The sequence below is a fragment of the Gossypium hirsutum genome, chromosome D04, assembly GCF_007990345.1.
Source record: "Gossypium hirsutum isolate 1008001.06 chromosome D04, Gossypium_hirsutum_v2.1, whole genome shotgun sequence".
In the NCBI taxonomy this organism is placed as follows: domain Eukaryota; kingdom Viridiplantae; phylum Streptophyta; class Magnoliopsida; order Malvales; family Malvaceae; genus Gossypium; species Gossypium hirsutum.
In genome coordinates, this window is record NC_053440.1 from 57,477,233 (window position 1) to 57,491,443 (window position 14,211).

General features: G+C 37.8%; 3 protein-coding genes across 3 annotated transcripts; all 3 read left to right on the plus strand.

The window, feature by feature from the left end:
- Positions 1 to 2,853: 2,853 nt before the first annotated feature.
- Positions 2,854 to 3,438, plus strand: LOC107911539 (ankyrin repeat and SAM domain-containing protein 1A). The gene is made up of 2 exons (XM_016839372.2): positions 2,854 to 3,150; positions 3,224 to 3,438. Exons 1-2 carry the CDS (start codon positions 2,854 to 2,856, stop codon positions 3,236 to 3,238), a joined length of 312 nt encoding a protein of 103 aa, XP_016694861.2. The 3' UTR covers positions 3,239 to 3,438.
- A 392-nt stretch (positions 3,439 to 3,830) lies between these two features.
- Positions 3,831 to 4,373, plus strand: LOC107911538 (ankyrin repeat-containing protein NPR4-like). The gene has a single exon (XM_016839371.2). It carries the CDS (start codon positions 3,831 to 3,833, stop codon positions 4,371 to 4,373), a length of 543 nt encoding a protein of 180 aa, XP_016694860.1.
- A 7,605-nt stretch (positions 4,374 to 11,978) lies between these two features.
- LOC107910816 (protein ACCELERATED CELL DEATH 6) lies at positions 11,979 to 14,117 on the plus strand. The gene is made up of 3 exons (XM_016838751.2): positions 11,979 to 12,864; positions 12,973 to 13,430; positions 13,524 to 14,117. The coding sequence occupies exons 1-3, from the start codon at positions 11,994 to 11,996 to the stop codon at positions 14,079 to 14,081; spliced, it is 1,887 nt and encodes a 628-aa protein (XP_016694240.2). The 5' UTR covers positions 11,979 to 11,993; the 3' UTR covers positions 14,082 to 14,117.
- The last annotated feature ends 94 nt before the right edge of the window (positions 14,118 to 14,211 follow it).

Here is a 14,211-nt window from a genome sequence, read left to right on the forward strand (position 1 = left end):
TGCTCTTAAGAGGATATTGCGGTATTTGTCTGGAACTCTTGATTTTGGGATTGCTTTTCGTCGGTCCGGTTTATTATCTCTGGTTGGGTTTTCTGATGCTAACTGGGGGTTGGATTTCGATGATAAATGATCAACTTCAGGATACAGTGTATTTTTTGGGTCCAATCCTGTGTCATGGTCGTCTAAGAAACAGCAGGTCGTGTCTCGATCTACAGCGGATTATGCTACGCGAATGTGTTAAGGAAGAAATTGAAAAATGTAACGGTAGTTCTTTACGCAACACTAAAGTGTTCAAGTAAGGAATTATATATAGTTGTCACACTTGAATGAAAGATATTATAGGCAAGCAACAAATAGGTAAGTATTTTTTTTTTGTTGAGCTTGGATTGTTCCTAGCTAATTAATTAGATTTTGTTTAGTGTTATCTAGGAAGAAAGCTGTGCAATAGATCAACAAAAATGGAACCATCACTAAACATCGTGCTTATACACTCTGGTGAAACTGAGAAGCTTGAAGAGAACGTCACATACATGGATGCTTCGTTGTACAACGTAGCAGCAGAAGGCAAAATTGAAGAATTCAATAATCACCTAGAGCTTCAACTTGAGTCACTGAAGACCAAAAACCATGACAATGCTCCATGTTAACTTGACAACCCCCAAGTATTATGCTGAGTTTTATGTTGAAATTCTGTCAAGCAGATACTTGCCCTTATTCTATTTATTCTTCCATTCATTTTTGTGGATTTCCATTAATAAAAGAAACAGTAAAACAAATCAAATTTTATCGAACAAATTCTTGTTAAGTGTCCGTCACTGCTACTCCAAATGAATGCTAAAAGTCTGTTGAAGTTGGCCTGCATGCAGCCAAGGAGCAGAGGAGCTGCCCAAGCCATGCAGTTGCAGCTGAAGTTCAAGCTGCTGTTTCATTTTGTTACTTTCAAATTGATGTTTTGTAACATAGTTAGATTTAAACCAAGTTGTTAATGTACTTGATTTAATTAGGTGCTGATAGACTGATAAATTAGGTTACCTAGTGGAGTTAGGTTGATGATTAGGTACCTAGTGGAGTTAAACCTAGTGTGCAAGTCATGTTTTATAAGTTTCAAGGATACCTAGTGGAGTTAGGTTGATGATTAGGTGAAGTTTGTCTCTTTTGACCAGCTAAATGCTTGGTTTATGTATTGGAAATATGCCTCATTTCAAATGCAATGAAAATATCATTCAAAATTATTCTTCATTCTCAAGTTCTTTGTCTGATTTTTTGCTTGATTGCTCAACAAGTTTTTTGAGCCTTTTAGCTCAAGTTTTTGTCAAATTTCTTCAATCTATTTTCTAAGTTCCAACAATTGGTATCAAGAGCTTATTTCTTAGTGGACCTATCATTCTTCAAGTCTAAAAATCATGTCTTCATTCGGATTCTCTCCAACTCTACCACCAGTGATCAATGGTGAAGGCTACCACATTTGGGTAGTGAAAATAAAGACCGACCTGCAGGCATTCGACTTGTGGGAGGTTGTTAAATGTTGAACTGGCACCTCTAAGAGCCAATCTCATTGTGGCTCAGATCAGGTAGCACTAAGATGAAAGAACCAAAAGACACAAGGCCATGTCATGCATTCAAAACAGTGTGTCTAATGTGATTTTCTCAAGGATCATGGCTTGTGAGTCTCCAAAACAGGCCTAGGATAAGCTCAAGGAGAAGTTTCAAGGGACTGAAAGAACCAAACAGCAACAACTTTTGAATTTGAGAAAGGACTTTAAAAATTTGAAGATGAAGGAAGAAGAAACAGTGAAGCAATACTCAGACAGAATTATGTCTATTGTGAACAACATCAGATTGCTTGGGGACCAGTTTAGTGAAGCAAGAATATTGGAAAAAGTCATTGCAACCTTACCTCAGAGATATGAAGCCAAGATCTCATCCCTTGAAGACTCAAGAGATCTGTCGAGCATCTCTTTGACTGAGCTAATATTCAATGCTCTTTATGCTCAAGATCGCAATATTCTTTACTTGAACACATAAGAAGACAAGAATAAGGTAGAAGAATTATGTTTCGATTAAAGTAAAAGTAGCAAGAATAGCATTACTGAGGATTATGCTATGCGAATGTGTTCAAGGAAGAAATTGAAAAATGTAACGATGGTTCTTTACGCAACACTAAAGTGTTCAAGTATGGAATTATATATAGTTGTGACTTGAATGAAAGATATTATAGGCAAGCAACAAATAGGTAAGGCATTTGGTAAATTTCTGAATTTGTAGTATTCTTTTTCCCTGAGCTTGGAATGTTCCTAGCTAATTAATTACATTTTGTTTGGTGTTATCTAGGAAGAAAGCTATGCAATAGATCAACAAAAATGGAACCATCGACAAACATCGAGCGTATATCCTCCGGTGAACCTGAGGAGCCTGAAGAGAACATCACTTACATGGATGCTTTGTTGTACAAGGCAGCAGCAGAAGGCAGAATTGAAGAATTCAATAGTCACCCAAAGCTTCAACTTGAGTCGCTAAAGACCCCAAACCATGACAACGTGCTCCATGTTAACTTGGCAACCCCTGAGTATTATGCAAAGTTTTATGTCGGAATTCTGTCAAGCAGATACTTGCCCTTATTCTATTTATTCTTCCGTTCGTTTTTGTGGATTTCCATTTATAAAAGAAACAGTAAAAAAAAGATAAAATTTTATCGAACAAATTCTTGTTAAGTGTCCGTCACTGCTACTCCAAAAGAATGCTAAAGGTCAAACTCCCTTGCACGTTGCAGCAAGGAATGGACATTCTGCCATCGTGAAACTTCTAATCAGGTCTTGCGCAAAAGCTAGAGACGGAGATTTAGAGAAGCTGGGAATGGATCAAGTAAATGCAGTCAGAGAGATGCTGAGGATTACGGATCAGGAATCCGACACGGCTTTACATGTAGCAGCACAGTATGGCGATGTTGAAATGGTGGAAGGATTGTTGGAGCTTGAAGACCCTGATTTTCCGTATTCTGCCAACAAAAACCAGAAGACTCCACTTTACTTAGCAGCTGAGATAGGAAACAGGGGCGTGCTGAGTGTATTATTAGATAAATCGAAATCAACTGGTCAGGGGGGGCCCACGGTAGAACAGCTTTGCATGCAGCAGCTATGGCTGAAGACGCAGGTATGTTCCAATTTTTTTTTTGTTTGAAATAAATTAGAATATATTTATTGACATTTTTTTTGTTTGGATTTAGAGGCAACAAAGATAATATTAAAGAAGAAAGGGAACCTGACAAAGGAAAGAGATGAAGATGGGCACACCCCTCTTCATTATGCTGCACACAAATGTTGCAGTTCTGTTGTGGAAGAACTGTTAAAATGGGATGCATCAGCTGCCTATGTATGTGATAGAAAGTTGGGGATGACACCCCTTCTTATGGCAGCCAGGCAAGCCCATTTACAAAAATCACAAAAGATTCACTCTTTTTGTCCAGATTGTTGTGTAAAGGTGGACAATAGAGGTTGGAATTTACTTCATTTTTTGGCGTTTAGAGTCTATCCTCCTCGTATAGCAATTTACTTTTTCACACTTAGTCGCAAGATGGAATGTGCATCAATTAGAAATCTAATGGACTGGAAAGATGCCCTTGGAATCACACCTCATCAAGTTTATGATGCATATCGACCTAGGATCGCTAGAGCGAGGAAATCTTTCGAGAACAGTGGGCAGAAAGAGAAAAAGGCAAAATTAATTGTACACAGTTAGTATAACTATTTGTATTTCTATGGCTATGAATATGGTTTTATCAATATTTAGGTTTTAAATTAACATATATAATAAACCAACAATACAATTGGACAATGTGGCTGGCATGGCAGAAGCAAATTGAAGAATTGTTGAAAGATATTGCACGTGAAGAAGTAGCGGAGTGCCCGGTTTCACCCTTTTCCTTACCGACTGTTTCTGCAGAAAGCTTGGAGAAGACAAGAGATGCTCATTTAGTAGTGGCAGGACTTATAGCCACCATCACATTCGCAGCGGCAATAACTATCCCTGGTGGTTTGCAGACTGAAAAAGGGTCAGAGCGAGGCACTCCCCTTTTGATTGATGAGGCAGCCTTCGAAGCATTTGTTGTAACAAATGCAATGGCCTTTATCCTCTCTGTTTCTGCCCTCTCCATCCACTTTGAGATTGTGAATCTTCTTTTATCAAAACTAATTTTTTGGAGACCTGATATGATTGTATCTCGAACTCAGTCCGTTTCTAATCTCCTTGGTCGTGCAGTGATTGCGATGGTAATTGCTTTTAGCACAGGTAGTTATGTGGTTTTAAAACCTTCCCATGGACTTGCCATCGCTTCATGTTTGATCGGCCCTGCTTTTTTTTTACTGTTTTACTATTAACATTCACAAGCTTTGGTGGAGATGTCTGTGATAATAAAGAATTTCGTCCCAATGAATTTTGTTTATGACAGTGATTTATTAATATTTTTATTTCTATTATGACAATTGTTGTGACCATTTTGTTTCTTCGGTTCTTAAAATTATTCTAAAAATTATATGTCATCAATGTATCAAATATAAATTTTAAAATTTAAATTTAAATGAAATAATTATTAATAACATCATTAGTTATCTAACTATTAGCGTATTTCTATTTTATTCATCAAATTATTAAAAATAAATTTCAAATTTGGTAACTAACGTTTTCGATTAGTTCTATTTTGGTTACTCTCTATTAAATTATTAAAGGAAAATGACGGAGCGTCGATCTTTTTTAAGTTGATATAACAACACTTTTAGTCCTCAATACTTATATATTCTATTAATTTGATCCTAACTCTAAATAATTCAACAAATTTAACACTCCATATTTATAAATTCTATGTATTTAACACTTGGATTTTCTTCGTGTTTTTGTCTATGACAATTTGAAAATGATAGAACTAATCAATTGCTCGAAAGCGTAAATAAATCCCAACAATGAATAATTTTAGTTTTTTTTTTTTTAATTTGGGGCAGGATGAGTTAATTACACCAAACATCATAAATTGTAACTTTTGTTCTAAATTAGTCTTTGAACTTCAAATTATTTTAATTAAGTATTTAAACTATCGATGTTATATCAATCAAGTTCTTAATTTTGTTATTAAAAGTGTTAATTTAATTATTAAATGTCATTTCAAATCTTATGCAGCTATATTTAAAATGAAAATTTTAAGGAAATAAAATGTTGACACATAATTTTTAAACGTAAAAACTAAAAACAAATATTTGGTCTTTTAAGTTTGATTTCAATATTCAATTTGATACTCAAACCAAATGACTTCATACGGCCTAATAAATATTTTACATATGTACTATGGTAAAAAAAAAAGGCATAAGTGTTTCAATTGAGACAAAAAAAAAGCTCAGGTATTAAATGAAACATTAAAGCTAAATTTAGGCACTTAATTATGATAAAAATAAGTTCAAATATCGAATTGAAAAAAATTAGACGCCAAATTAAACGTTGAAGCCAAACTTATGTACCAAATTGAAAAAGAAAAATCACTAAGTACATTAACTCTTTTTACTCTTAGATCTTCTCATTGAATAAAGCAAAAGCTATGGTCTGCAAATAGAATAAATGGTGTGAAAGACAATTGCACGGAAAGAAGAATAAAAGGGAAATTGTAGCTCCATCTTCTTTTTCCTTTATACTTGGAGCAAATTTAGGGTAGGTTTTTCTCTATTTTCATTTTTAAAAGTAGTTTTTATTTTCAATTTTGTGAAAATTGGAAAATATGTTTTATTAAATGTAAATATATATATTTTTTGTCTTATACTAATTTTTTAAGTGCGTGACTGATTTGATGACATGAGTCAACTCGACACCAATTCAGTCAATGAAATTACAAAAATGTCTTTACATATTTTAAATAGTTTATAATATTACGAGGTTACTTTTTTTATTTAAAAAACTAATAAAAATTTATGAATTACACTATCATTATAAACAATTGGAATGTATTTAGTATTCTTAATCTAATGTATTTAGCTTTTAAATTTTCTTTTACCCACAATTAAAACTAATATTTAATTTTAATTTCATACATATATATTATTAGTTTCAAACCTTATATTTCATTAATTATTTTATGTAATTTTTAAATATATAATTTCCACACGCAAACCTGTAATAGAATTTTTAGTATAGATTATGTTAATTAGATTGAAGGATTTGTTTTAGTTGGGCAAATTTTGAAAACAAATATTCATTAATAAAAAAATTGAAGTCAATATATATAACTGAATTCTTTAAATTTTGTTTAAGTTGTATTCCTATGGTAATGTTGTTGTTTGCTCAAAATAAAACGTTTGTTTTTTTTGTTTAAGATCACAATATGCTTTACTTGAACGCATAAGCAGACAAGACTAAGGTAGAAGAATGGTATTTCGATTAAAGTAAAAGTAGCAAGAATAGCATTGCTGAGGATTATGGTATGCGAATGTGTTCCAGGAAATGGTTCTTTACGCAACATTAAAGTGTTCAAATATGGAAGTATATATAGTTGTGACTTGAATGAAAGGCAACAAATAGGCAAGGCATTTGGTAAATTTATGAATTTGTAGAAATATTTTTTTCCTTGAGCTTGGAATGTTCCTAGCTAATTATTTACATTTTGTTTGGTGTTATTTAGGAAGAAAGGTGTGCAGTAGATCAACAAAAATGGAACTATCGGCAAACATCGTGTTGCGGAAAGGATCGATTCGAGAACTCCGATATGACTACAAGTAAATTGACCGGAACGAAAAATAAAGTGAACACAAGGATTTACGTGGTTCGGCTTTAATGCCTACGTCCACGGGCAGAGGCGAAAAGAAATTTCACTATAACAAGATGAAGATTACAAGTGTTTTACACTCAAGACACAACCCGAGAACCTCACAACTCTCAACCCCTATAGAAAACCCGAAAGCTAAAATCCTAGCTTTCAAAGAACAAGCTTTGCTCTCTCTTGGTTTGGGATGATGAATATGGCTAATGAACCTCTCTATTTATAAGAGAGTTCAAGGACATAATTGTCCAAAACTTTGGTAAAGATTTGTGGTTGAAAATGGACACCAACAACCATCCACTAATCCACTACCACCAACAACCCACTACCAACAACAACAATCCACTACCAATTTTAAGCCATTTCTTAACAAATCTCCACCTTGGCTTGAAATTTACCAAGCTGAACATCATAGTGAATTCCTCGAACTGGATCACCTCTTCCAAACGCCTCTCTGGCGCTAATCAATCCCGAATACCTATCAAGTCCAAGCAATGCTTGAACTTATATGCAGGGATCACCTTAGTTAACATATCTGCAGGATTCTTCTCGGTAGCAACCTTGCTGATAACAATGTCACCTTGCGTAACATGTTCCCGAACAAAATGATATCTGACATCAATGTGTTTGGTCCGTTCATGAAACATCTGATTTTTAGTCAGATGTATGGCACTCTGGCTATCGCAAAATACAACAGTGAAATCCTGTTGTAAACCCAAACTGCTTACTAGACCTTTCATCCACAATGCTTCTTTCACTGCTTCTGCTAACGCCATATATTCCGCCTCAGTCGTAGATAAGGCTACGGTAGACTGTAACACAGCTTTCCAACTAATGGCTCCTCCAGAATAAGTGAAAACATAACCCGTCAGAGATCTTCTTTTGTCCAGATCTCCAGCATAATCAGAGTCCACATAGCCCGTGACACTGCTAGTGCAGTCACTCTGATTATATACCAAGCATAAATCTGCAGAACCTCTCAAGTACCTGAGAATCCATTTCACGGCCTGCCAGTGTTCCTTGCCAGGACAACTCATGTATCTGCTGACCACACTAACTGCATGTGAAATGTCTGGACGAGTGCAAACCATTGCATACATCACGCTTCCAACTGCACTCGAGTATGGAATGTGAGACATTTGCTGCTTTTCTTCATCAGATTGTGGTGACAACTCTGCAGAGAGTTTGAAATGTGGTGCCAACGGAGTACTCACAGTTTTCGCTTTATCCATGCCGAAGCGTTGAAGAACCTTTTCAATGTAGTTCTTCTGCGACACACGAAGCTTGCCCGCCTTGCGATCTCTGTGAATATCCATGCCCAAAATTTTCTTGGCAGCACCCAGATCCTTCATCTCGAACTCACCACTCAACTGCGACTTTAACTTGTTGATTTCCGACATGTTTTTGGAAGCAATTAACATGTCATCAACATACAGCAACAAATAAATGTGCGAACCATCTGAGAGCTTCCGATGATAGACACAAGCATCATAGTCACATCTTGTGTAACCATGCTGAATCATGAAGCTATCAAACCGCTTGTACCACTGCCTTGGGGATTGTTTCAATCCATATAAAGACTTCTTTAATAGACAGACATGGTCTTCTTTACCAGGAACTGTAAAACCCTCTGGTTGACGCATGTAGATTGTTTCCTCGAGCTCACCATGCAAGAACGCCGTTTTTACGTCAAGCTGCTCAAGTTCTAGATCAGACTTGGCCACCATGGCAAGTAATACACGAATGGAAGAATGCTTTACGACTGAGGAGAAAACTTCATTGTAGTCAATCCCCTCTTTCTGAGTGAAGCCTTTAGCAACCAATCGTGCCTTGAATCTAGTTGCTTCAACCCCTAGGATGCCTTCCTTTTTCTTGAAGACCCATTTGCAACCAACTATCTTCTGGTTACTTGGCGGCTTAACCAACTCCCAAGTATGGTTCTTGTGAAGAGATTCTATCTCCTCACTCATAGCAATTGCCCACTGTGCCGACTCATCACACGTGACAGCCTCATTATAACTGGAAGGTTCTATACCAATGGACTCCGCCACACTGAGCGCGAAAGACACCAGATTAGCGTAACGCGGATTTGGTTTGATTTGTCTCTTCGTTCTTCCAGTGGCAATGCTATATGGTTTTTCTTGAGGTGACTCATCTTCATCGGAATCTTGCACCTCAACTTGATCATCCTGGACTGAAGTACCTTCCGTAGGAATTGGAGCGTCCACCTGACACTCCACCTGCTTCTCAACACCGTGATCTCCCATTCTATCTGACTCCTCCTTTTCCCGGGAATTTGTGGTGGATCGAAGCATGGATGACTCATCAAAAGTCACATCTCTGCTGATGATGAACTTGGACGAAACCGGATCAGGACACCACAACCTGTATCCTTTCACCCCTTGGCCGTATCCAAGAAATATGCATTTCTTCGCCCTCGGTTTGAGTTTTCCCTCATTTACATGAGCATACGCAGGGCAGCCAAACACTCTTAAACCAGAGTAATCAGCAGGAGAACCAGACCATACTTCCTCAGGAGTCTTCAGCTCAATAGCTGTTGACGGAGATCTGTTAACCAAATAACAAGCAGTATTAACAGCTTCAGCCCAAAATTCTTCACCGAGCCCAGCATTTGATCGCATGCAACGAGCTCGCTCCAAGAGAGTTCTATTCATGCGTTCTGCAACTCCATTTTGTTGTGGTGTTCGACGAACAGTGCGGTGTCTCACTATTCCTTCATTTTTGCAGAACTCATTGAATTCACCTGAGCAAAACTCCAAGCCATTATCCGTCCGGAATCGCTTGATCTTCTTTCCTGTTTGATTTTCGATCAAAGCTTTAAATTGCTTGAAGTTGATGAGAACCTCATACTTGCTCTTCAGAAAATACACCCAAACCTTTCTCGAGTAATCATCGATAAAGGTAAGCAGATATCTGTAACCACCTTTAGAAATTGTCGGAGAAGGCCCCCAAAGGTCAGAATGGAAGTAATCCACTGTGCCTTTTGTCTTGTGAATCCCAGTGCTGAACTTTACCCGAGTCTGCTTACCGAAGACGCAGTGCTCACAGAAATTCAACTTTCCTGTACACTGCCCAGACAATAATCCTCGTTTGCTTAGCACCGATAAGCCTCTCTCGCTCATATGCCCGAGCCGCATATGCCATAACTTCGTGGTGTCAGAATCTAGATCATCTGATGATGACACTCCCGCAACACCTGTAACCGAGGAACCATCGAGGAAGTAAAGGCCCGCTCCAAATTACCACGTATCACAGTCAAAGCACCCGAGAATACCTTGAGAACTCCACCTTCAGCAGAGTACCGAAAGCCTTTCTTGTCCAACGTACTCAAAGAGATCAAATTTTTCTTCATTTCTGGAATGTGCCGAACATCAGTTAGAGTTCTAACAATACCGTCAAACATCTTTATACGAACTGTGCCAATCCCCATGACTTGACATGCGTGGTCATTTCCCATTAGTACTGAACCAGAATGCTTCTCGTATGTTGAGAATGCATCTTTCGAAGTACTTATATGAAATGTAGCTCCCGTATCAAGAATCCATCTCCCACCAGCGTAAGAGTCGGATACTGCAAGAACGATCTCGGCATCACTTGAAGAATCTGCATCAGCTACATTCGCACGATCATTTTGTTGCTCCTGTGATTCTGATTTCTCCTTCCTTTTCGGACAATCTACCTTCATGTGCCCGTACTTCTTACAGTAGTAGCACTGTATTCTCTTCTTGGACTGCGATCTAGGATGGCTTTTACTTGAACTTCCACCCTTTGCCTTGGATCTTCCTCGAGCAACCAAGCCTTCGCCTTCATTGTTTTCGACCACCTTACCAGTGATTTTCTTCCTCAACTCACTGGAACTTAAGGCATTTTTCACCTCCTCTAGAGTCAGGTCATCACGACCGTACATCATTGTATCAACAAAATTCTCATACGAGGGAGGCAAAGAACACAAAACAATTATTGCTTGGTCCTCATCATCGATTTTGTTATCGATATTATTCAAATCCATGATAATGGAATTGAATTTATCCAGGTGCTGGGAAACAGGTGTACCTTCCTCCATCTTCAGGGCATAGAGTCTTTGCTTGAGGTAGAGCCGGTTCGTCAATGACTTCGTCATGTACTTGCTCTCTAACCGGAGCCACAAACCGGACGCGGTTTTCTCATCCGCTACTTCTCGTAGCACTTCATCTCCTAGACATAGCAGAATAGCACTATGTGCTCTTTCTAGCATGTCATCCTTTTGCTCTTCCGAAAGCGTGCTTGGTAATTTATCTTTACCAGACAATGCTTTTAGCAATCCTTGTTGAACCAGCACTGCCCGCATCTTGATGCGCCATAAACTGAAACTATTTTTCCCGGTAAATTTCTCGACATCATACTTAGTCGATGAAACACTTGTAGCCATAATTTGGAACCTTTGAATGAATGATAATATTTTCTTCCTGATGTGAAAGATCAGACAAAGCTGCAGTCACAGGGCAATTCAGAAAATATTATCACTCCTTCAACTACGCTCTGATACCAATTTGTTGCGGAAAGGATCGATTCGAGAACTCCGATATGACTACAAGTAAATTGACCGGAACGAAAAATAAAGTGAACACAAGGATTTACGTGGTTCGGCTTTAATGCCTACGTCCACGGGCAGAGGCGAAAAGAAATTTCACTATAACAAGATGAAGATTACAAGTGTTTTACACTCAAGACACAACCCGAGAACCTCACAACTCTCAACCCCTATAGAAAACCCGAAAGCTAAAATCCTAGCTTTCAAAGAACAAGCTTTGCTCTCTCTTGGTTTGGGATGATGAATATGGCTAATGAACCTCTCTATTTATAAGAGAGTTCAAGGACATAATTGTCCAAAACTTTGGTAAAGATTTGTGGTTGAAAATGGACACCAACAACCATCCACTAATCCACTACCACCAACAACCCACTACCAACAACAACAATCCACTACCAATTTTAAGCCATTTCTTAACACATCGTATCCACCGGTGATTACATGGGCGAAGCTAGAACAATATTTTAGGGGCTGAAATAAAATTTTAATTGTTTATAGTTTATATTTTTATAATTTTTAAAGTATTAAATTAAATTTTTATAACTTTAGAGAGGCTTAAAGTATAATTTTATCTTTACAAATTTAAAATTTTAAAAAATTTAGACGGCCTAAATGGTAAGTTCTCTTGCGAGGCGCCGGGTCCGATGGCAGACCCGGGTCCGATGGCTGCCCCGGGTCCGATGGCTGCCCTGGGTCCGATGGAAGCCCCACCCTATAATCGCCTCTAAACCTGAGGAGCGTGAACAGAACATCACTTACATGGATGCTTCGTTGTATAAGGCAGCAGCAGAAGGAAAAATTGAAGTATTCAATAATTACCAGGAGCTTGACCTTGAATCGCAAAAGACCCCAAACCATGACAACGTGCTCCATGTTAACTTGGCAACCCACGAGCTTGCCGCCTGGTTTTCTAATGGAATTCTCTCAAGAACTAGATCCTTCCCCAAATTATATTTTTTCATCCTTTTGTTTTTGTGGTTTTTCATTATTAAGAAAAAAAGTGAAAAAAGATCAGATTTTATCGGACAAATTCTTACCAAGTGTCCGTCACTACTACTCCAAACGAATGCTAAAGGTCAAACTCCCTTGCACGTTGCAGCAATGAATGGACATTCTGCTATTGTTAAACTTCTAATCAAGTCATGCGCAAAAGCTAGAGATGGAGATTTAGAGAAGCTGGAAATGGGTCAAGTAAATGCAGTGAGAGAGATGCTGAGGATCACGGATCAGGAATCTAACACGGCTTTACATTTAGCAGTAAAGTATGGCGACGTTGAAATGGTGAAAGAATTGTTGGAGCATGAAGACCCTGATTTTCAGTATTCTGCCAACAATAACCAGGAGACTCCACTTTACTTAGCAGCTAAGAGAGGAGACACGGGCATGCTGAGTATATTATTAGAAATATCGAATTCAACTGGTCATGGGGGCCCCCACAGTAGAACAGCTTTGCATGCAGCAGCAATGGCTGGAGATATTGCAGGTATGTTAATGAGTTAGTTCCATATTTTTTTCTCTTTTTGTTTGTAATAAATAAAGAAAAGGTTTATTTACTTCTTTGTTTTTTTTTTTTTTTTTTGCTTGGATTTAGCGGCAACAACGATAATATTAAAGAAGAATAGGAATTTGATAAAGGAAAGAGATGAAGATGGGCACACCCCTCTTCATTATGCTGCACACTTAGGTTGCATTTCTGTTGTGGAAGAACTGTTAAAAACGGATGTATCAGCTGCCTATATAGGTGATAGAAAGTTGGGGATGACACCCCTTCTTATGGCAGCCAGGCAAGGTTATCTTGGAACAGTAAGAAAGATTCTCTTTTATTGTCCTGATTGTTGTGATAAAGTGGACAAAAGAGGTTTGAGTTTACTTCATTACCTGGCTTTCAGAGACAGTCCCCATTTTCTTTTCATTCCTGGTGGTACTAAGCCTGAATATGGATCATTCCGAAATCTAAGGAACTTGGAAGGTGACATTGGATTCACACCAGACAAAGTGAGTGATTTTATTCGACATGAGCAACCTTTTACGGCTGATCTGCGAGAAAAGGTGTGTATTTCTATGACTATGGGCTATGGTTTTATTAATATTTGGCTTTTGAATAACCTACAATACAATATGCTAACGTGGCTGGTATGGCAGAAGCCAATTGAAGACATGTTGAAAGATATTGCACGTGAAAAAGTAGCAGAGTTCCCGGTTTTACCCTTTCACTTACGAACGGTCTCTGCAGAAAGCTTGGAGAAATCAAGAGATACTAATTTAGTAGTGGCAGCACTTATAGCCACTGTGGCATTCGCAGCAGGCATAACTGTTCCAGGTGGTTTCAAGGGTGAAAAGGGGTTAGAGGAGGGCACTCCTGTTCTGATTCATGAAATAGCCTTTAAAGCATTTGTGGTAACAAATGCATTGGCCTTTATTTTCTCTATTTGTGCCCTCGCCATCCACTTTGGGGTTAATAATTTTCTTTTATCAGGAATACCTTTTTGGATAACTGATATAACTTTATATCAAACTCGGTCCGCTTCTAATCTCCTTAGTCATGCAATAACTGCAACGGCGATTGCTTTCAGCACAGGTAGTTATGTGGTTTTAAAACCTTCTCATGGACTTGCCATCGCCTCATGTTTCATCTGTCCTGCCTTATATTTCTGTTATTACATAGAAGTATTACTAGCTTGGGTGGAGATGATTCTGTGATAATAAAGAATTTTGTCACAAATATTGTATTATATGTGACACTAATAAAATAAGTGTGATTTAAAAATGTTTTATCCACATTTGCTGTGACAGTTTAAATAATGCCCCAATTAAATACGACATTAATCCC

Bases quoted from the DNA above. Each gene is read 5' to 3' on its own strand.
- LOC107911539 (XM_016839372.2), top strand. From the start codon at position 2,854: ATGGATCAAGTAAATGCAGTCAGAGAGATGCTGAGGATTACGGATCAG.
- LOC107911538 (XM_016839371.2), top strand. From the start codon at position 3,831: ATGTGGCTGGCATGGCAGAAGCAAATTGAAGAATTGTTGAAAGATATT.
- LOC107910816 (XM_016838751.2), top strand. From the start codon at position 11,994: ATGGTAAGTTCTCTTGCGAGGCGCCGGGTCCGATGGCAGACCCGGGTC. The intron at 12,865-12,972 runs GTATGTTAATGA...GCTTGGATTTAG, and splicing joins AATGGCTGGAGATATTGCAG to CGGCAACAACGATAATATTA. The intron at 13,431-13,523 runs GTGTGTATTTCT...CTGGTATGGCAG, and splicing joins CGGCTGATCTGCGAGAAAAG to AAGCCAATTGAAGACATGTT.